General features: G+C 34.6%; 1 protein-coding gene across 4 annotated transcripts in view; it reads left to right on the top strand.

The window, feature by feature from the left end:
- Positions 1 to 24000, top strand: part of LOC144960110 (uncharacterized) — a 97954-nt gene that overhangs the window by 49989 nt on the left and 23965 nt on the right. For all 4 annotated transcript variants that reach the window (XM_078893077.1, XM_078893078.1, XM_078893076.1 and 1 more), the window contains 15 exons: positions 1185 to 1379; positions 2258 to 2341; positions 4408 to 4719; positions 5258 to 5473; positions 7116 to 7199; positions 8494 to 8814; positions 9861 to 10040; positions 10865 to 10948; positions 12861 to 13163; positions 14507 to 14740; positions 16334 to 16417; positions 18879 to 19187; positions 19434 to 19667; positions 20142 to 20225; positions 23304 to 23606. In XM_078893077.1, the coding sequence (XP_078749203.1) occupies positions 1185 to 1379; positions 2258 to 2341; positions 4408 to 4719; positions 5258 to 5473; positions 7116 to 7199; positions 8494 to 8814; positions 9861 to 10040; positions 10865 to 10948; positions 12861 to 13163; positions 14507 to 14740; positions 16334 to 16417; positions 18879 to 19187; positions 19434 to 19667; positions 20142 to 20225; positions 23304 to 23606 (3027 nt within the window). The remainder of the gene's footprint in view (positions 1 to 1184; positions 1380 to 2257; positions 2342 to 4407; positions 4720 to 5257; positions 5474 to 7115; positions 7200 to 8493; positions 8815 to 9860; positions 10041 to 10864; positions 10949 to 12860; positions 13164 to 14506; positions 14741 to 16333; positions 16418 to 18878; positions 19188 to 19433; positions 19668 to 20141; positions 20226 to 23303; positions 23607 to 24000) is intronic.

The following is a 24000-nucleotide window of genomic DNA, read 5'->3' as shown; positions in this document are numbered from 1 at the left end:
CTTCTGTTTCATCTCGATTATTTCTATTCATGGGGAATAGATAAACCAAAGTTGACGTCACTCAGGTCTTTGTCATTGATTTGTGCCATCCATGTTTATGATTAATTCTCACTAAACTGTATTAACCAGACAAAAAACGTTGAAGGTTACACATAGTTTTGTGTGATGGTCCGTTATACTTCCCGATGGTAATGCTGTGAGCTCATTAGCCAAGCACATACTATCTATAGATAGAATGAAGTTGACGTCACTCAGGTCTCTGTTATTGCTTTTTGCTGTCCGCGTTTATGAGTAATTCTCACTAAACTGTATTAACCAGACTATAAAAGTTCATGGTTACACATAGTTTTGTGCGTTTGTCCTTTATACTTCCGGATGGCAATTTTGTGAGCTTCTTAGCCAAGCGCATACTATCTATAGGTGGCGTCACAGTGGGCTCCAAAATAATGTCAGTTCCAGAATAAAAGTTCGCTCCATTGGCCCCTTGCGTTAGTGTGTCAATGTAGACCGGTTGTCAGAAAAGAAATCTGTACTTAAAATAACCAGAAGTATCATTTTAAAAATTCTTGTCAATTCAATAAAATGCATCCTTTATAAATTAAGAGAAATAAGCGATTTCTCACATTTTGACTATAAATTTGAATTTTAGTATCTGAATCACTTCGATATTATTCCATTTTGAAGTGATCGCTCATATTTAACAGTTTCATTATGTTCAAAAGGGGACGCGCCCACGTCAGATGTAATATGGCTAGGAAAACCTTACCTCCAAAAAATGCCAGAATATTCTGATCACATGGACCCTGATTTGGAGGATCAACAAATGACTTCCAGTGTCGGCTGCATTGACCGATTGTACTCTAGGTTAGGCCAGCCTATTTCGGGTCTCCGGGAGTATGTTTTGGCCAGTCTCTCCATGTGTTGCCAGCGGCCGTCCAACGGAGTTCATAATTGGAGAACCAGTTACCTCCACATGACAACATGCGCCAGCTAACTACATCTCCTTTATATAATTGGGACTATTGTCTTTTTTCTAATTTTCTTTTCTAACTTTGTTGGTTCAAAAAAAATTATTGGAGAAAGTCGATATATTTTAGCTTTAGCTCTACACAATCTGCTGTTGTTTTTCTATTACCTCCCCCCCCCCCGTCCCGCCCCCTACTTTTTTTTGGTTTAATTTACAGAACGACCAACTGTTGCCATCGTATCCTGCCCGCCCTATAAAAATTCAACTGATTGGGTCACGGTTGATGAGCTATCTGTTTGTAAATGTGAAGTCGTTGACAAAGGTTTTCCTGTGGCAAAAAATGGTTTCTGGGTTGATGAAAAAGGAAAGTTCATTTCAAATGGAGCGCTCAGTTTCAATCCTCAAAGTGGAGGTTGGTGTTCTTTATTGTTTTATTGGATGCTGCATGGCTGTGAAAATTCTATAGATTTCTTTATAACCCTCCACTTCTAATTTTCCGTCACATCATTCCAACCACCACCACCACCACTATAACGACTATCCCTACTACTACTACTACTACTACTACTACTACTACTACTACTACTACTACTACTACTACTACTACTACTACTACTACTACTACTACTACTACTACTACTACTACTACTACTACTACTACTACTACTACTACTACTACTACTACTACTACTTCTACTACTATAACTACAACCACTGCTATCATTAAATTACTATTACGACAATCACTACTACTACTACTACTACTACTACTACTACTACTACTACTACTACTACTACTACTACTACTACTACTACTACTAATACTAGGGTAATTGAACTCGGTACCTTTTGTTTACGAAGCAAAGATCATACCGCTACTACTACTACTACTACTACTACTACTACTACTACTACTACTACTACTACTACTACTACTACTATTACTACTACTACTACTACTACTACTACTACTACTACTACTACTACTACTACTACTACTACTACTACTACTACTACTACTACTACTACTACTACTACTACTACTACTACTACTACTACTACCACTACTACTACTTCTATTGCAACTTCTATTACTGCTACTAACTGTTTCTGTACTTCGTCATCATCCCCTTTATCATAAACAATGACATCATCTTCATGAGAACATTCGTTTTCTCTATTTTTATCCTGTAACTTATGTATTTAACATTAAATAATTCGGGACAAATGTATAATCTCCTGAGATTATACATTTGTCCCTACTTATTTAATGTTCCTCTGTTTTTGCAGATGATGAGAAAACATTCATTTGTGATGCAAAGACCGACTTCGGAACAGCGTTGTATTCTCGTAACTTTACAGTGAGAGTGGCCTGTATGTAAAACCTTATAAATTGTTGTTAGATATTTCTTTAATGTAAAGGATAAACGTCGCTCGCCTATACTGAAGTGCGAGTAGGACTACAACATGTAGCTACTGTATAGTATGCTAGTCTTTTGAAAAAAGAACACCGTAACTTTCTGCCACATCCAGAGAGCTACCACATACGGTAGAGTCACGCTCTTCCCGGCTAGGCGAAGTTGTCGTACCAGTAAGGTCGCGGGTTCAAACCCCCATCACCGCCGCGAAATTTGTATTCTCTATTGTCTTCTGGCACTTTTCTACTCACTTCATCTCTTGTTGTTATCAACATAAGTGCCTGCTCCACTCACGTTTTTTTTTTTATATTTGATAAATTATTACTTGGAATTGAGTGTGGTCAAATGAAAAAAAGTATTTCTAGAGGCAGAATGTACATTAAGGGGTGATTTGGGTCTAATTATTAGGAACATCCTTCAAAAAATATTATCTTTAGATTTCGGGTTGAAATCGATATTTCATTTATCATCTTACAAAAAATGTTACTGAAGTGGAATTTCTCAAATTATCCAATTAAAAAGAATGACAATATGTCATTTTTCTAGGGGTATGGGTTACTGTGTCAAAAATTCTCAGAATCTATTTCTTGAAATTGTCTAAAAATTTCGACAGTTATGAAAGAGATAATATATTATGTTACCAAAGAGAGATAATTTTAATATAATAGAGTATATGTATTTTGACTTATAATACAAATTATATAATTTTAACATCAATTTTGTCATAAAATTTTCGCAAATTTGTAATCAAGTAAATATGTAAAGTCTCTATTGTGACACAATATGCTACAATGTTGATAAGAGAGAGGAATATGGAGGTTATTCCTATTTTAGTTTTGCGGAAAATCTACCACAAGATTTTTATACTATTTTATGCCAGACCCCAAAATTAGGCAAAACAAGTATATTTCTTTCATTTAAAAAATGTTGTTTTTTAAAAATCTCTAATGACGATACAGAATGATTTAAAGCGCCCTATACAGGTAAATTATTTTGTTTAGAAAAGACCCAAGATAACTAGGCGTGTTAAGGCATTTAAAGCATATAAGAGTGGTTTTATGTTCAACCCTTTCTTTAACCGAGAACCAATATAAATATGTAAATAAAAATGAAAAAGACGTAGATATATACGTATAAAAATGAGTAGGTAAATAAATGCATTAAACTTCCAACCAAGGCAACATGAGCTAAGAGGCGCATACATGTAAGTCCTGTCTTGGGTGAGATTAGCAAACTGTGGTGTCCAGTTCGAGTACAATATAAATCATTCTCTAAATGGCGAATGTCTATTGCTATTTTAGAACGAGTGTCAATGTTAAAGCTCAATTAATAAGTGTACTCAATTTTGATCTTGCCTGAAATAAAGTGTTAATGTTTTCACCAGGGCAGCAGCAGCTAAAATCTTTAGTTTAAATGAGCGAGGAAAGGATAGAGTCCTTAAGTTTGCAAAAAGGGGAAACCCGAAAAGTCCAACTGCCCTAAATTCTCCCCATAAACCAATGCGAGCTGCTGACTCTTTATTGCTTAACGTAAGAAATATTTCGAACAAATATAACAGTAAAGCTTTTTGTATCAGTGCCCCTCGGTTATGGAATAGCATAAGTTTAAAACTAGATCCAGCCCTTCAATTGAAATTTTAAAAAAAGAATCTTAATTGTTTTCCCGTGCCTTTTAGTCCATTGTGTAACTTAATCTGTGCATTGATTAACTATTGATTGTAACTTAGCTGTTTTTTGGGTTTAATTTATTATTTTCATAGCGCAATGAGCATCTTTGGGTGGAAGTGTGCGCTTATAAACGCTTCATTTTTATTATAATATTATTATATTATTATTAAAACACGTATTTCTGTCGTTGTACAGTTTTAAATACTGGAATAACTCATAATTTGAACAAAAATGTTTTAGAGTTGGAAAGTGTTGGGGGTGGTAAATTTATTCCCTTTTAAATTTTAACACATTTTAACATTTTTAAATAACCTAGTTACAAAATATCAACCCTCTCCATCTTGTTCTTTTCCAGGGGGTCCAAATACCGTATCCGCTAAGCCACATCCCCCACCTGAATTTCTCAAAATTGGAGTTAAAATAGACGTGACTTGTGCTGTCAATGATACCGAACGAAACCCAGGCCATAATATGTCCTTCAGTATACTGCAGCCAGAGGGCACCGAATATAATAAAACTAATGAAACGGTTGCAGGATTTCCAGTGCATGATATTGTTTATCAATTCACTGCTTCCCAAAAGGGCAAATACGTCGCCCGGTGCTTTGCCGCAAATTCACAAATTGATACAGTCAATACGACCACTGATGTGGAAGTGATTATTACAAGTAAGTATTGTTATTTTGTGGTGATTGTTATGACGCTGATGATGATGATGATAATAATAATAATAATAATAATAATAATAATAATAATAATAATAATAATAATAATAATAATAATAATAATAACAATAATAATAATAATGATAATAATAATAATAATAATAATAATAATAATAATAATAATAATAATAATAATAATAATAATAATAAGAAGAAGAAGAAGAAGAAGAAGAAGAAGAAGAAGAAGAAGAAGAAGAAGAAGAAGAAGAAGAAGAAAATTAATTATATATAAATACTATTATTATTATAACAGCAATAAGAATGTTTATGCTTAATGAATATAATGCTGATGACGATGATGATGATGATGATGATGATGATGATGATGATGATGATGATGATGATGATAATAATGATGATGATGATGATGATGATGATGATGATGATGATGATGATGATGATGATGATCTTGATTTTAATAATTAAAAAAAAGTTTGTTTCATTTCACATTTTGATACAAATCTATACTTCTCATGCCCAGAACAACCAGAAGTTCGTATCAACAACTGCCCTTTCTATAATGACACACATCATACCACACAATGGGCCGTCGCTGATGACCTGTCCGTTTGTGAATGTGAAGTTACTGAGACCGGTTATCCTGAAACTAATAAGAGTATTTGGATTGATGAAAAGCAAGATACCATTGTGACAGAAACAGGGAATGCCTCACTCAAATACACAGTCCAATATGGAGGTTGTTTTTTAAAAATTCATTTATCATATTATCTAAAATAATAAATAACAATAATAATAATAACAAAGGAATTCAGGATTTTTCTATGTCAACTATGACAACTGTAACTATGACAAAAACTATGAATGAAACACTTTGGACGATTGAGCGAAGACAGGATAGAGTTCTTAAGTTTGCAAAAAGGGGAAACCCGAAACGTCCAAATAACCTTTTTTCATAAATACAATTGAATCGTGCATTCCGTTTTATTTTTGCTATCTATGTCCAAGCTATATGGTTATTATCGTTTTTTTTCATCAAATTTGCTAGTCATTGATTATACCGTGCTAACTAAGAAAACGATCATTCAAATAGTAAATGAGCTTCGAACCCCCCCCCCCCTCTCCCCATATCAGGATAATGTGTTGTTCTTTATAAGAAAACAATTAAAATCCTGTTAATATCAATTATTTATATTTGTGAAACTGACAATTGAATGTGAACGTCATAATTCTTACCCAATAGGGTTCAACAGTCGTGACGTCACTTCCTTCGTAATGACGTATAGTAACTTAGTAACTGGCGCTAAGCTATCGGAACAATGGCCGACGCCCTTATAAAATACTTCTCCAACGAGCATAAAAGTGTATTCAGAGGAGAAAAACATTATAAATCTGATCATGTTTTGAATTTTATTGCTTCTGATCACATGCCATGTGAAAAAGTTCTAGCAAGCATGAAATATAAAAAGTACCGATTTTCTTTGTTTAGAACCAAGCTGCTCGTTGCTGGGCGGACGTGACATCAGACTATTGAATCCTATTCCGAAAACTAAAGTCGTGTCCCTTGCAATATAAATAATGATTATAGTTTGCCAAGAGAAAGTAGGCCGTATCCTATATGTCAATATGAACATTTTTGACAATAATCTGCATTTGTATTTGTGAACGTGCGACGTCTCCAAACTTTAACCTTCTCCTTACCAACTATAGGTAAATCGTCACATTCGTTACGATACAACCAACATTTTTCATATTCAAATTTATTTTGTACAACACAAAATTTAAAGACAATGAACAGTGTGTTGTAGAGCATGTTTTGTTAAAGAAATCATGTATCCAAGAACTTTTATCCAAGAGTATAATTTGTCCGTTGTGCGGCTAGGTGGTCTTGTGGTACGACACTCGCTTTCGGATCGGAAAGTCCTGGGTTCAAGGCTCGCTCGGCGCATAGTTGAGTCCTTGGAAAAGGCTCTTTACTCACATTCTCTCACCGTACTCAGGTGTAAAATGGGTACCTGGCCCTTAGCCTTGTCTCTGTCGGAAAAAATTGTAATATCGCCTAAAAGACCCTAAAAGACGTCATGTCTCGTTCTACATGTTACGTGTTGCTGTTGGTTAGGCACCCTTTGTAAAGCGCGTTGAGCACTTTTAGTGGATATTGCGCTATATAAAAAGCTCAAGTTTAAAAAGATCAGAGATTGGCGCTTGGCAGTTAAAAACAAGGATTTTTTGGGTCACAATTTGTATTTATATTATCACTATAAATCATTAAATCATTATCTATTAAAAATTCATCGTTTTCATTCGAATAATAACCCCCCCCCCCCCCCCCGCCCCTCGTTTTGTTCAAAGAGTTAATTTTCCTTTGCCTTTTTTATCAGATACCTTGAAGACATTTTCTTGTGAAGCGAATAACACTGCCCTGGGAAAAGTTGACCGGAAGAAGTTCTCTGTCAAACTGGCCTGTACGTATGACTTATGTGTGACTTCTTATAATAATAATAATAATAATAATAATAATAATAATAATAATAATAATAATAATAATAATAATAATAATCATAATAATAATAATGCTGAATACGTATATAGTGCTATAACTCCTAGACACCAGACTCTGAGCACTTAAATTATAAATTACTTTGGCTGAAACATACTCATTCACACACACACACACACACACACACACACAAACACCCAACACACAACACAAACCAGACCTATCCTTCTTCTCATACCATCTACTAAAGACGAAACAGATATTATGTCTTAAGCGAACGTTTAAAAATAGACAAAGATTCTTAATGCTCTGTGGTAAGGCGTTCCAAACAGAGGGTCCGAAATGAGAAAAGGATCTCATTCCAGCATTCTTCCGTACTCGATGGACAACTAGTTTGGTGTACAGAAAAACTTGATGTTCGTTGCATATGAGATTTTTTCTGCCCGAGATGGCCCCAAGACATTGGGAATAGTTATTATGTAATGGCAACTCTAAAAAAAAACTCACATCGCTATCAGATTGGAAATATACTATAGGGATTTAAAAGAGATGTGCATGGAACATATTTTCTCAAGAGGACTGGGCTTTAAAGCTTTGTTATGCATTAATTATACGTGCTCTACCTCATCACCCTTGAATTATGTGGGAATCAAGTGGGAATCAACTAGATGGAGAAAATTGGACTGAAAAGAAATGAACACAATCGGGAGGTTTATGTCTTTTAATATTTAATAATAAGATTCACTTTTGTCACAAAGATCACTCTGGTCACAGAGGCTTTTATTTCAATCCAAATCCATTAAATGAAAATTAAGATTCAAGCGTGGGGATAACCTTGATATCAATATAGATTTAGACGAATGGTCTCACCAATGGCATAAGAATGGTATTCCGCTGGAATGAACTACTAGATTCTCTACATTCATTTGTAAAGTAGGACATTTTTCACTCGTGATGCCCTGACACAGAAAGTGTCTCATTCAATGAGTAGTAGGTTGAACTTAAGGAATTAGGTTGTGTTCATCAGATAATGCTCTTTTATATTTTTTGAATCAGATCATTGACAATCAAAGCGAATTTTTAAATTTCACAGGAGTGCATAGCCTAATAATTCAGTTTTGTAAATTTACTCAATTCCAATTTGGTGTCTATTGTTATGTTTTCATTAGTGCATGGTGGTTTGTACACAACGATTATTTTTCCTGTTTGATATTCGTTGCATATTATGAGATTTGCATCCTTTTTTTTTCTCCTCGTAGATGGCCCTAAGACAGTGGGAATAAAGAGGTTAACATCTGACGAAAAGAATGTAGTTGGGTCCGAAGTGGAGATTGAGTGCTCCGTTTACACAGACACAGTGAATCCGACCTTTGTTGCTGAGTTAGAAATTCTACATCCGGAGGACACTGGACATAAAGTCTTGCGAAATGAATCTGGAATTGTAGGATCGTATCCATACTTAAATGTTATTTTTGGGTACACCCCATCTAAAACGGGTAGAGTCAGCGCCCGGTGCAATGTCAGGAATTCAGAGATCAGCACTATCACAGCAAATTCAAACATAGAATTTTTTGTCAAGGGTAAGTTCTTTGATCGAATTCCTTCGCCTATTCCTCCTATTCCAAGGTCCATCTCCTTTCCACCACTATCTCTCTCGTCTTCTCCTTTTGCTTCTCTTTCTCACCCTCATCTTCCTCCTACTCCGGACATGCCTACTTGCGACTATATGGTCTAGTGATATGACACAGGCTTTCGGATGTGAAGTTCCTGGGTTCGAGCCTCGCTCGGCGCATAGTTGAGTCCTTGGAAAAGGCTCTTTACTCATATTCTCTCACCGTACTCTGGTGTAAAATGAATACCTGGCCGCTAACAGCGTTATCTTTGTTCGAAAAAAATGTAATATCGCCTAACAGGCGTCATGTCCCGTCCTACATGCTAAGTGTTACTGTTGTCCAGGAACCAATTGTAAAGCGCTTTGAGCACATGTAGTGGATATTGCGCTATTATAAAAACTCTTTTTTAACTTAAAATTTGAAAAACTCGTAATTTTCAGGGGTAACAATACAGATGACATGGGAGCTAAGATTAAAAACGACTCGATTTGTCTTCAGTACTTAAAAATAAAGCTTTTTATTCCATTAAGTACTAGCTCTGGCGCCAGAACATCGTTCTCAAAATATTTTATTGAATTATAGATCATTTTATTTTTTTCTTCTCTTTGTCATATAAATACTTGCTCCGCTATTCACATAAAAAAGGGAAAGGCACCCAAACTGCCGTTGTTTTTAAAAACACAGTAGATATATCCAATGTTAACCTATCTAATAGCACATACTGTTTTCTTTAATAAACCGGCAGTAAACGTGTCAGATCATAAGGCATTTTTGTCCAATTCCCATATTATTTTGTCATTTAATTCTTTTGCATGACTGTGTACTAAGGCTATTTCAAAGGCCAATCAAACTCCTGAAGGATACAGATGCAGGATGGATTCATTTCGATGTTTAGTTTTTTTCTTCAAATCCCACTGATATTTTGTCGCAAACATTCATTTGGCAAAGAGAAGAGAACAAAGCATTTCGTTTTCATTTTCATGTTTTATTTTCTCATTTACTCTGATATCCAGGAAATTCGACTGTAAAGCTTAAAGATTGCCCTAACCCATTCAAACAAGTTAAAAAAGGTTCCTGCACATGCATTTTAGACGACCCAGGGAATCCTGTGGCTGTACCTGCATGGCATGATGAGGGTGGCAAACTACTGGTGAATGGTTCTTCTTCTGAGGCAGTTCTCGATTTGACTGAAAGTATGTTTTATTCACTCCCTACAATATAACTCTGCAATTTTACTGTAACCAGCTATAGATAATTAAACCTTCTCAATAGGATACTTAATAACTTTCAACTCGCTTTAAAGGAGATATTTATCAACTAAATAAACATCAAAATTAGTTATATTTTTCTTTAATCCAATGCCCTTTTGGGAGATAAAAAAAGAAAAAACTGTTGAATAGATATTCGTGCTTCACGCGTAAAATTACATGCCTAAACAAAATAAATTCATTCACTGACCTGTCAAATGTTCTAATTTTAGAAAGTCCGAAGTTTTTGGAGAAAAAGCTTTGACCTTGATATTTCCATATTGCATTCCCCCATTTGTTTATTTTTTAAATCTCAATTTTATTGAAGTAACCGGCAGACTTGAAAATGATATAATAAAGCATTATTGATATTGTAGATTTCAATGAATGGTAACAAAAACGAATTTGTAAACATTAAAAAGAAGACTATATTTGTGTGTCAGGCGTGATTGATGAGCGTATGATAATCTCATTCTAGTGTTTTTGATATTATATCGGAATGAATTAGATGTCGACATTGGAATGTTGAGACAAAGAGATATAAATTAGAAAACTTAAACTATTTAAAGTTTAGGAACCAAATTGCAGTCATCACAATAAAGACATTTATTTTACTCAAGCCTTTTATGTTAATTTTTAAATTCTAATTCAGCCTTCAGGTTCATTCCAGCATAATACCGTTCTCGGACGATTTTTGGTCATGTATTAATCCATGGACTCTTACTCTTCTTTGGATGATGACGTATTCTTCTTCTTTCTGTTTTTAATAGAACAAGCAAATTTCACATTCTACTGTCAAGGAAGTTCGTCCTTTGGTACATCTAAAAAGGCAGAGTATAAAACGGACTTTGTGTGTAAGTAAATTGATAGTTTATGGTTCTTTTGAAAAGTACTTTCAGAAGCATGAGTAATCCCTGATTCTGTGGCATTGATGGGCAGTAACATTGCTCGTTATTTTGTTAAAAGGATGCTTACATTTCCACATCCATAATATATACATAACAGGTCCAGTAACCTAATTACTGTCGGAATGATCATATATATATATATATATATATATATATATATATATATATATATATATATATATTGAATTGAACTTGATTCCTTTTTGTGTGAATAATTCGATCTATTAACAAATTTCCTTTAGGCATTTAAATAATTGTAAAGAAATACTAGATCATGTTCGTAGGAAATCTCTCAACTTGCTTTGAATTGAAGTAATATATTTTTTGAGTCACTCATTCTATATGTTATAGAGAGTAGAGGTGGGTAAGTGAATTACCACAACATAGAAAAAGAGGACTCGAGGATCAAACTATACGAAGATAGAGATATAAGAGAGAATGGAAATAGATGGATGAATTGTATAGTAAAGTGAAAATAATTGATATGGTATGAGTGTTCAACTTTCGTGGGTTTTTAGTCACTCATAGCTTCATTTATATGCAATTTAATCTTTAGCAAATAGATCTATTTTGAAACAGCAACCATTTAAAAACTTACTCTTTCAATGAGGTCTTACTCAACTCAGCAAATTCATTGACTCTTGGTTGGTCCGTGTCCTCTTTCAACCGGAAAGAAAGATAAAGTGAATAAATGTGACTCATATATAAGGAAACCTTATATGTTCCCTTATATATGATTCACATTTACTCACTTTATCTTTCTCTCCATTATACTGGCTCGTTTAGGCACCTCTAGTTTTGGTTTTCCTCTTTAAACCCCTTCTTCATTCATTGACAAGAAATCGTAAAGCCAACTTTTATCGGAGAAAAGACTTGGGCTCTGAGTTTTCAACCCTGAGATTTCGATTTTTACAATTAAGCATCAATTATATTTTGAAAGTGCCTGTTATTCGATTATCGGCATATATTTCGAAAGTTAAAATAGTTGATATTGATATTTCATAGCGGCCAACAGTAGTCATTGCAAATTGACCCGAATTGTGGCACTACATCGTGTCAGGTCCATTCGATGTCCTTTATGACATTTCATAGTTAAATCATTGACAATTTGGCCAACCATCTCAAGTTTTGTGGAAAAGTCATTAAATGTGTAAGAAAAAGTGCCAGACAAAGCAAGATAGAAAAATACAAGTAACAAAATCCCCCAAAAATCTTTCTTGCTTGCTTTCTCTGACACTGTGTCAGACACACTCTTTCATATCTTTTTTGACCAATACCTGCTCGCTAATTTGTAACTCAAACAAATTACCATTTTAGACACACAGTGACAAATTAAAGATCATGTATCTATATAATGTTTTGTAAAGTTTTAAACACAAAAATACAAGGTATAAGAACAATAATAGATATGTTCCTTCTCTTCTGTCACATTTTTATATGATGTCGTAGTGATATCAATCTCTTACTAATTCTTGAAAAAAATAACCTCGTATTGTCTGATATTTACCTTTTGATATCTAATCACGTCTTCTTTTGTTTATTAAAATATCCTTTTAATTTCCTTCTGGACTGGGTGAAAATAAGTCACATGATGCAAGTATTATTTGTCTCAGGCCCATATTATTTTCATGGAAATATTTTAAAATTACTTTTTGAATGATTTTTATTCAGTTCTAATTTTCTATAACTAGCACGTGATTATATTTAATTTTATGTCTCCACCGCATTCTTTCCTATTTTTAAAATCACATGCCATATAGTTAAAAATTTTACCTTAAATTATCATCTCTTATATGTTTAAAAAATCTCGTTTTGAATTATAATATTATGATGAATTTTGGCATTTCTTAATCAACAGATGGACCAGGAGATGTAAATATTGGAGTTGATGAGAAAAGAACAAATTGGTCTGTGGCAATGATTTACTGCGAGGTTTTCCTATCTCAGATTAGACCGGGGTATCTCTTAGATCTCTATATCCTGGGAGAAGGCAAGCAAACTGTCTTTGAATTACAAGGTGGTCAAGGGGATGACTTTAGGAGACAGGTCTACAAATATGATATCTCCGGCAAGAGGGGTAACCTGACAGCAGAATGTGTGGCAAACAACAGTGCGATTCCTGAATTTATGAATAGCTCTAGGATGACACACCAGATTGATGGTAATCATTTTATAGCATTGTTAACGATACAGTCACAGTTTGGCCCTCATAATCATCATTATCATCATAATCATCAAATCATCATAATTACCATCATCATCATCATCATCATCATCATCGTCATCATCATCATCATCAGCATCATTATCATCATCGTCAGCATCATCATCATCATCATCGGAGATCATTATGGTTTGTATTTAAGATGTCGAGTGCGAGAAAAAATACTGGAAACGTTTAGAAACCTGCAGACACAAGACTATATAAATTGCAAGTATGAACCTATTTATTGAAATATATGTACACAATGTTCCAAAAATAAATGTTGGAACATGATAACTCTACGCTTGTTTAAATATACTCGCGTACGTACGCAATTCTCAAATGTTGATGTCATCTATAACTCTTCCATTTTACTTCATGACTTATGCATATCCTTTTTTATCCCTGCTCTAATTAGTTTTTTATATTTGAATAGTTTTTCATTCTCATGCAATTTGGTTCGACTCTTTTAACTCTGTTTCTGTGTTTTAAAAAACTTGTACGACTCTTATAAACCATTTTGGATATCATAGCCCTAATTCTGTTCTTATGGTCTAAGAGAGTTATTATCTCAACTCCTAACGTAATTTAGAGATGTCCTCAAGTATGGTCACGTGCCTAAACCCACGGACGTTGGTTGAGTGGTTTGTTTGTTGAGTCCTTGGTCGTGTCGTGTGAGGAAAGGTTGTTTGGGAAGTATTTGATTTTACAACAAAACGGCGAGCATCTTAAAATAATCACACCACTCCGCTAAAACAAGACGCAATTTTGGAAGTTTTCGAGGTTGTGATTTTTATACGACTTTGGTATACTTCTTCTTCTTCTTCCATAAAGGTCAAAGGTTCAGGGTTTTAGAGGGAAGCATGGAGCAATTTTTTGAAGTCATCAGTCAAAAGGGCTTGGTAGGGAGTTCCAAAGTCGGATGGTGGAGGGGAAGAAAGAGTAAAAATGATGGTTTGTTCTTGAGTGGAGGATTTCAAAATTAAATGCTGATTTTTTTTTGTTTTATTGTTGTTCCGTTTCCGGCTAGTTGGAATTTCGAGTTTTCCGCTTTGTGCTTTGTGGAATATGAGGAGTTTGTTGATGGAACGTCTTTCATGTAGTGGTTTCCATTGGAGATCGTCAAAATGTATAAACCAAAAAAAACGATGTTTGATTAAACTAGACAAATAACAATATAAGGTCTTGTTCTTGTTGCTTGTAAATGTTCGAAAATTTCTGATTCCTGTTTCTAATTCGAAGAGCGTATTCATTTTTCCAGTATTAGTTATTTTTGCACCATACTACGCTTTTACTTTCAGAACTTCCAATTGCCGATATTACCAACTGCCCGACATATGATAGCATTAAGTCAGGAGCGGAAGTGTGGATTGCGGTAGGAGGGCCAAACGATCCACTTGCCTGTAACTGCAATCTGACATATACAGGAAATCCCCAGAAAACATCAAGGGCACAGTGGATTGATGGGAAGACAGGAAAATTAATTCGTGAAGGAACCCCTGTTGCTGAGCTCAACTATCTCAGGCTTTCAGGAGGTAATGACTTGGCATGTTATGAAATGAATACATTTAGGAAAAGGTATTATCGTACTAAGATAAATCCCCACCACATAATAACATGAACAATAAAAAAACAACCACACGATGCAAAACAAAGAACGATTAGGAATAATAATTGCTATTTATCATTTATATTAATATTATCATTATTATTATTATTATTATTATTATTATTATTATTATTATTATTATCATTATTATTATTATTATTATTATTTATTATTATTATTATTATTATTATTATTATTATTATTTTCATTATTATTATTATTATTATTATTATTATTATTATTATTATTATTAGTAGTTGTAGTAGTAGTAGTAGTAGTAGTAGTAGTAGTAGTAGTAGTAGTAGTAGTAGTAGAAGTAGTAGTAGTAGTAGTAGTAGTAGTAGTAGTAGTAGTAGTAGTAGTAGTAGTAGTAGTAGTAGTAGTAGTAGTAGTAGTAGTATCATTATTATTATTATTATTATTATTATTATTATTATTATTATTATTATTATTATTATTATTGTTATTATTATTACTATTGTTATTACTATTATTATTATTATCATTATCATCATCATCGTCGTCATCATGATCATCATCATCATCATCATCATCATCATCATCATCATCATCATCATCATCATCATCATCATCATCATCATCATCATCATCATCATCATCATCATCATCATCATCATCATTATCATTATTATTATTATTATTATTATTATTGTTATTATTATTATTATTATTATTATTATTATTATTATTAATATTATTATTATCATTATTACTATTATTATTACTATCACAATGGGGCGAGGATAAACTAATGTAGAAACACGAAAACGGGGAGGGAGGTTGGGGGGGGGGGGTGAGGAGGAGTGATACAGTTGAAATAAAGAAAGTAATGAGGGTATGGTAGGAATTGGGATGGGATGAAGTAGTAGGAGCCACACATTCTGTGATAGTATCAGAGGTAGGAAACCCATTGGGGAAGCAATGGGGATAGGGGTATGGGGTTCATTTGAAGTAAAAACATGAGTGAGATTATCGTAGGAAATGGGGTGGGAGGAAGTGGTAGGAGTCACAAATTCTGTGGCAGGATCAGAGGTATGAAGTCCACAATGTTCAGAAATGGGGATAGGGGATAATATGTATGTTTGAAAATCTTTGTTTTTAATTAAATATATCATGGGAACAGTGTCTCTGTTATTTTCATTTTGGTGGTGATAGGATGGGTGATAATGATAATCACTGTTAGAATTTTCTTGGTAAAGACTTAAGAAAAGAAAAGTAAAGAAAAATGGCGTGTTTCTTTGTCTTGGTACATTGGCTTGACAAGCTTTTGTTTCTTAATTCTAAGAATTGTAATACGTTTATTGCTCTCGGAATAATTGTTTAAACATTAAAATTCAAAAATCTATTTTGCATCTTCCTCCTCCTCCTCCTACTCCTCATCATCATCATCATGATCATCATCATCATTATCATCATCATCTTAACCACCGTTAACAATCTTCATCTTTATATTACTAGTATAATTCATGGAAAAGTAATAAGTGTTATATTTTGTCAGAACAAAACAAGACTTTCAAATGCCAGGCCACTAACCCAGCTGGAGTTTCTGAAAACACAACTAGTTTTGAAATCAAGTATGCCTGTAAGTATGTTTTGTGAAATCATTTCAGTTAGCGAAATTATATAGTTTTAAAATCACACAATAACTAACAAGTTTTGATTTGAAATTATTATCATTAGAGCTTAATAAAAGTAGAAAATACGCTTTTGGGAAAAGGCTATATCTATTGCTGTTAATAATGTTACAGACCACAATTTAGGCATCCTAAATCAATTGTCCCCGTGTGGTGTCCGGGGTCCCTCAACTGACAGGGTCAAGAATAGCCCAACGCCAAGCCAGCGTGTCGTAAAAGGCGACTAATGGTGTGCGATTCCCCCATCTTTGAGTCACTTGGTCCTCCAGGTTGGGGGTTGGCAAAGGGTTAACACCCCTTTCCGTTAAACTCAAACCGTTACAGAAACGCAGACAGACAAACCAAATCCTTTTTTTAGCTTGGGCGACCGAAGAGTTTCTGGAATGACAAAATTTATGAAGGACAACAGACAAAGCCGAAAGGACTCTGCTGACCCGATGACGTCTTCGCCAACAAGCAGCAGAAGATCAAGGGGAAGGCCACGAGGAACATGGAGAAGAATTAAAGAAGCTGATATAGAGCAGTGGTAAGACCTGGAATGAGATTAAAAAGTTAGCTCGGGATAGAGAAGGATGGAAACTGTTTGTCTGTGGCCTATACCCTGACCCAGGGTGAAAAAGGCAATGATGATGATGATGAAATCAATTGTGATTGTCAAAATCGTGATGAACTTATCTATTTATTAATTTACTTTTGTGTGTACTTGTCTCTATATTCATAAAATGTCATTTTCTCTGCTTCAAAGCACAATGTCAGGAATTGGATAAATTATATCGATTAAGCGGAATGTGTGACTGAGCAGATAGATTGTATAATGAAAAAAATGAAGCATGTGATCCGGTTACCCAACTATCTGACTTACAGTTAATTCACTTACTTACTTACTTATCCGAACCAGCGACACCTGAGCTCTAGCCCTTCGGTCTTGTGCTATGACGTAGAAGTTAGACGTCTTTTGTAGTTGTTCCAGGTGACAGTACAGTGTGTTACTGATGCTTAGATTTGGTGGGAGGAATGTGCGCCTCAGGTCTTCAAGAGGTTGACATTCAAGCAAGTGATGCGTTAATGTTTCATTGGGGTGTTGACATAGGGGGCAGGAAGGGGATGTGTGTTTTGTAATTTTGATTAAATGGCTGTTGAGCATCAAAAAGAAATCTATGCATGCTTTATCGATTATGCAAAAGCATTTGATAGGGTACAGCATGGAGAATTAATGACATGTCTGGAAAAGGCAGGCATTGATGGCAAAAATATACGGCTAATCATAAATCTATATTGGCATCAAAAAGCAACCATCAGGATTCAGGGCGATCTGTCACCTTTCACGCCAATTAAAAGAGGAGTTCGTCAAGGATGTATCCTCTCTCCATATCTATTTAACCTGTACACAGAGTTTATCTTCCGTAAAACCGAGCACATTCCAGGTATTGTTATTGGAGGTGGGAGGATAAATAATCTGAGATATGCAGATGATACAGCATTGTTGGCATCGAACGAGACAAATCTACAGATCCTTGCAAATCAAAAAACCTGAACAGTACAGCAAAGGGCCTAGAGATGAATGTTCAAAAGACGAAGGTAATGGTCATGTCAAAGAAGCCTGAAAAAATCGCAAAAGTCCAAATTAGTAATCAAAACATCGAACAAGTAGATTCTTTTAAATATCTTGGACAGACAATGACCAACAACGGAAAGAATGAGCTGGAAGTGAAAAACAGGATTACTATAGCTAAGTCGAGGTTCAGCCAACTGAATATCATTTTAACTTCGCAACAAACGCAGATGAAAACGAGAATAAGAATACTCAAATGTTATGTCCACTCAGCACTTCTCTACGGCTCAGAAACATGGACCTTGAACAAACAAATAGAGAAAAGAATTGAGGCCTTTGAAATGTGGACTTTCCGTCGCCTTGGAAAAATCAGTTGGAAAGAAAAGAAAACAAATCAAGAAGTCTGTGACATCCTTGATATCAGACCGACCCTAATGAAAGTAATAAAAACAAGAAAACTAAGGTATTTTAGACACCTAAGACGTCATCAAACTGTCAACAAGGACATTCTTGAGGGTAGAGTTGAGGGGAAAAGAGGAAGAGGCAGGCCAGCAAGAACTTGGATAGATGATGTGAGGACATGGACAGGATTATCGGCAGCTGAATGCAGTCAGCAAGCCGTCAACAGGGAAGATTGGCGTGTCATTTCAAGTCGACCTCAACCCATGAGATGACACTGGAAGAAGAAGAAGAGCGGTATGTGTTGTGTTTTAGTTGAAAGATGATGCTTTGCTGGTGTCTTCTGAACTTAATTCAAGAGTTAATTCAGTTAATTCAAGAGAGTTAAAAAATTTACTCATCACTTCCTCTTAAAGTCTGTTGTCTCATAGTGTTTCTAATTTTCTATTTCATAACAGATGGTCCAGACAATGTGACAGTGAAAATGGATACTAACCAAACAACAAAAGAGAAAACGGTGTTTTATTGTGAGAGCCATTTGAATTCTACACGACCAGGTTTGATTCATGGATTTCAAATCCTTGAAGACAACATCATTTACAATTCTAGTAATTCAGAAACGGACCCGGCTCAAGGCATTACCAGAGACTACTTTGTTTTTCCGACGCCCAAGGGATTTAAAGGAAATTTTACGGCTGAATGCAGGGCCAATAACTCCAAACATATGTTTCTCGGGGCCGTTTCCACGATGGAATTTACCATTGAAGGTATATTCATTTTTTCTGATTTTAAATAGACAAGGTGTATCAACGTCAATATCTTCTTTTAAAATTCCCGTTGTTATCATCGTGGTCATTGTAAATGACATTATTATCATCATTTCCACGTTGATGTTGGGTTTTTTGTCATCATATATAGGCGTATTTGTTATCATTAAACTGCAGAAAATTAATCCTGTTTATCGTTGATAATACCTTTCACATTAATATTTCTTTCCATTCGTCTATTCACAGAGCTGCCAACTGCTAAGATCATCAAATGTCCAATCTACGAGAACGCAAAGCCTGGAGCTGAAAAGTGGATAGAGATTGGAGGAAAGAGCGATCCTTTTGTCTGTGGTTGCGTTTTGACCAATCGAGGATTTCCCACGTGGTCATCAGTAGCTCAGTGGGTTGATGGAAAGACAGGGGAGGTAGTTAAGGAGAGCACTAGCACTGCAATACTAAACTACATTAGAAAAATAGGGGGTACGTTTTGTATACTCTATCTACCTTTCTATTAATGGAATCTGCATTGTTTTGATACATTTTTGCTATTTACTGGTTTTTTGCATTGGTGACAGTGCGAATTTAAGCATACTAAGTAAAAGATGAGCGGCATCTAATTCTAGTTCTTTGGATGAGGGATACAGAAAGGGTGACCAATAGGCGAATTGCACTTAAGAAGTAAAAAATGTGATTACCTTTTACTTGCTGGAGGAATAAGATTAATCATCTTAACAACGCCTCTACCACATTATCTCATTCATCTGTAGTGTTTCATTCATCCTATTTGTTGATAAAGGGGAAACTCGAAACATCCATTCTATCTGTTTTTGTAATTAAATTGAAGCTTTATTCAATTTCACATTGTCATTTATTTCTTCGAGCTTCGAGCAGCAACATTTACATTATTCATATGTCCGAATTTCAAACTAATCCTGAGTTTCCTTATAATTTCAGAGGATTCAAAAACATTCAGGTGTCAAGCCAAAAACTCGGTAGGAGTGTCGGAGAATACAACTAGCTTTGAAGTCAATTATGCTTGTAAGTAAAAGATGTCTCATAGCCTAGCATTGTATATTAAAACTCTGATATTACAAATAAAATATGTATTGCAGAATTCATCTGAAATAACTAGTCTCCTGATGGATACAGATGTTTGATCTACATTTTTGTTTCAAATTCTACTCACAACAATTGCCAAAAGATCATAGGAAAACCAGGGACATACATTACTTCACACCATAGATAAGTTTGATAGCTTTGACCGCCTCTATTTTCTAGAGGGAACTTATGGCTAACTGGCGGCTGGTATTGTATGTAATTGAAATTTGGATCATATAACCTGCTGGGGGGGGGGATAAAACATTGTAAGCATTGAGCATGATAAATCCCCGGAAATTCGATTTATAATTTTATATTTATTTACATATTTATGATCTAGTATTTTATCATTTACAAAGAAAGAAATAGTTTGCTTACTTCGAGGGAAATTTTTATGGCAGACCAGATACACTCAACAATATCTGGCAAGTTACGGTGACAATTTTTCTTGGTTTACAAAATTCATGCCACTTTAATCATATGGTTTTACTCAAAGTATCTTTCGAAAAAAAAGTTTGAAAAAATAATGATTTCAAGACTTCTTTGTTCGCCTGGGTGTGTATTATCGTGTGCGGGTGTAAATTTATCTTTGTGTGTGTGTTTATTATTATAATCATTATTATCATTATTATTATTATTATTATTATTATTATTATTATTATTATTATTATTATTATTATTATTATTATTATTATTATAATCATTATCATTATTATTATTATTATTATTATTATTATTATTATTATTATTAGATAACTTTTCAAACAAGATGTCTGATGTCAACAGGAATCACCCATGTTGTCCAAGTGAGCAAATTGGGGGTTAATAATCTTGCTAAGGAAAAAAACGAAAGTGCCTGAAGCGGGGCTCGAACCCGGGTCAACTGGATCACAGTGCAATGCCTTGACCACTCGGCCAGTTTGCCCCATTATCATTATTATTATTATTATTATTATTATTATTATTATTATTATTATTATTATTATTATTATTATTATTATTATTATTATTATTATTATTATTATTATTATTATTATCTTCTGAGGAAGTTTTATCTGAAACTATAGTATTCAATGTTTACTGTACTGATATTTGTTACTAATGGTAAGCAGTTAAGATAATATACATCCTGTTTTCTGCCCGCCATGAATATGAAACCAAAAATATAAACTAATATAATTTAACGACTTTATATAAGAGCATTTGATAAGAGCTAATCGCCTGTCTGGTGATTTAGACGCAATAGAAAATATCCGAATGACGTCAACTTCATGCATTTTATGCTGTCCAGATAGCCCAGGCGACTCCCATAGTGGGCAGGGGGGGGGGGAGTACATACTGTGTCTTCTATCCCCTTATATCTGTTTTCCAACATGCTTTCTGTCTTTGTCTTGGATTGCGATTACTTGGTTTTGTCCTGGCCCTGGCCGGAATCCTAGCTGGGAGGGAAACAGTCAAATGCATAGTTATTGTTTTGGGAGATGATATTTGTGTCCTTGTAAATCATTTCTCTGTTATGTATTATTATATTTTTATTTTGAATTTATAATGTAAGCATTTGAGTGTATTCCTCTTTGTTGGATTTTGTGCTTGTGTCCGGATGAGACTTATAGGTGGTTTCAAACTAAGTACTTTGATAGTGTGCTCTTGGAATCTACATCTGATCCCTATTTGTTCCCAGTTCCCCTATGTCTTAATTTTTCTTGGGTGCTTTATTTGTAATTCTAGAACTTTTTACTATCCCATTGTCTTCCTTTTTACTGGCGCTGATATGACCTAAATATGTTGCAAGCGCCGTAAAACCCTTAAAAACAAAACAAAACAAAACATAGCCCAGGCGAAGAAATATTGGTTCTAATATTCTATTTTGATAACATGGATGGACATAAACATCTATATAGCGTATTGACACGGATTTTTCATGCTCAATGGTCCTCATTGTCCTTAATGTATTCTCAGATCAATCTTTTAAATTCCACACAACTATTCCTATTCTGTACCTATATAATACCTATTATGTTTGTTATGTCAGATAATCTAATACACAATGCTAGGCTGGCTATGAGACAACAACTGTTTAGTTGGTTATTTTTTTACTACCAGCCGTCTTACAATATCCCTTACTATCTTTGCTAGGGGTTCATTTACTCTTTTGTCGAGAGGAATCATGTGTGTGCTGTGTCTAACCCTTACCTTACCTTACCTTACCGGAGTTCAGTCTCCCTACAGAGGTTGAATGTCATGGACGGCACTCTTCACGCTCAAGGGCCATTACCGAGCAGTCGATTATTTTTTTGCCAGTTATTGCCTCCACTTTCCTATCCAGGACTTCCTTGGTTTGCCCCGTGCCCTTCTGCTAGCTACTTTTCCCTCTAGCACTGAATTTTGGATGGTGATGTGTCTTACCCAAGCACAGAATATAACTTTACTTGTGATCCACAAATTGCAATCATCCAGTCAATGACCAGACCTGATAGTGCAGGTCTTTGTTATTAGAAGATACACAATTTCATGTAGTCACTTAACTCTCTCCTTACCGGTCATTTTCCGGATTTTCCCCAAACTTCACACCCAACCTATACAAAAATAGATTTATTTCACTCAAACACAAAAGCTGTTAGTTCTTGCTATAGGTACATTTTTTTCTTATGCTAATTGAGCACTTCAACAGTGTTGATAGACTTTTACTATAGCAAACACGTTTGTTCAAATACGAGTATTATGATGTACAAAAGAAATCGGAATGAGAAAAATGTTGGCTGCATTGTAACAAATGTGATGGTTATCCTAAGGGTGCCAAGGAGAGGGTTAAATGTGTTATTATACGGGATACGGTTCTACTTAGTCTATTGACAGAGATTCTTGGCGAAACACAGCATCTCTCAACTCCAAACGCCTGGTTCTTATAAACTATTTTATCAGATTAATTGATGATTTTTTCGAAAATTATACATTTGTTTTGTAAATCTGGTTCATACTTGTGTGTATTTATTGCCTATGTTTTACTATTTCTCACAGCTGGTCCAATAAAGGTTGCTGTTGTTTTGGATGAAGGCAAAACAACAAGGGAAAAGGCCGTGTTTTATTGTGAGGTTGAAACAGCCTCTGTAAAACCTAACTTCACGTCGATGTTTACTATCCAAGAGTTGGGAACAGCCTATAATTTCAGCCACCGAGACATTGTTGGACAATTCACCAGAGACTATTTTGTTTTTGAAACTGCCAGTATCAAGAATGGTAACTTTACTGGTGAATGCATGGTGTCCAACTCAAAGATTACCTCCATCTGGGTTGCGTCCACATTGAAATACACCGTTGAAGGTATTATTCAAAGTGAAAAATATTCTATTAGAACTTGAGGACTGTTAAACTTACTGAACAACATGAGTATAACAGCTTGAGAGTATTTCCACCATTATTCATTCAAACAGGATTTCTCTCCAGCTTATCTTGATTTTACATAACTATTTATTATTGGCTAAAGAAGGGTTTTTAATTCTGAAACTTTCGACATGGAGTATTTTCGTATTTTTTTCGTAGATGGTATACATTTTTCTTCAATACATTGAAGTATGGATGATTTCGTAGTTTATCTATTATAAAGTATGTAACAATGATGGCGATGATAATATCTGATGATTATATAAATTCTGTTTTTAAAATATAGGGTTTGGGATCAACATTGTTCCGAAAGTTCAAATTTTATCATCGAACA

The sequence above is a fragment of the Berghia stephanieae genome, chromosome 14 (assembly GCF_034508935.2).
Source record: "Berghia stephanieae isolate SIO BIC M18660-M18661 chromosome 14, UCSD_Bste_1.3, whole genome shotgun sequence".
Classification (NCBI taxonomy): domain Eukaryota; kingdom Metazoa; phylum Mollusca; class Gastropoda; order Nudibranchia; family Aeolidiidae; genus Berghia; species Berghia stephanieae.
This window is presented reverse-complemented; position numbering and strand designations above follow the sequence as displayed.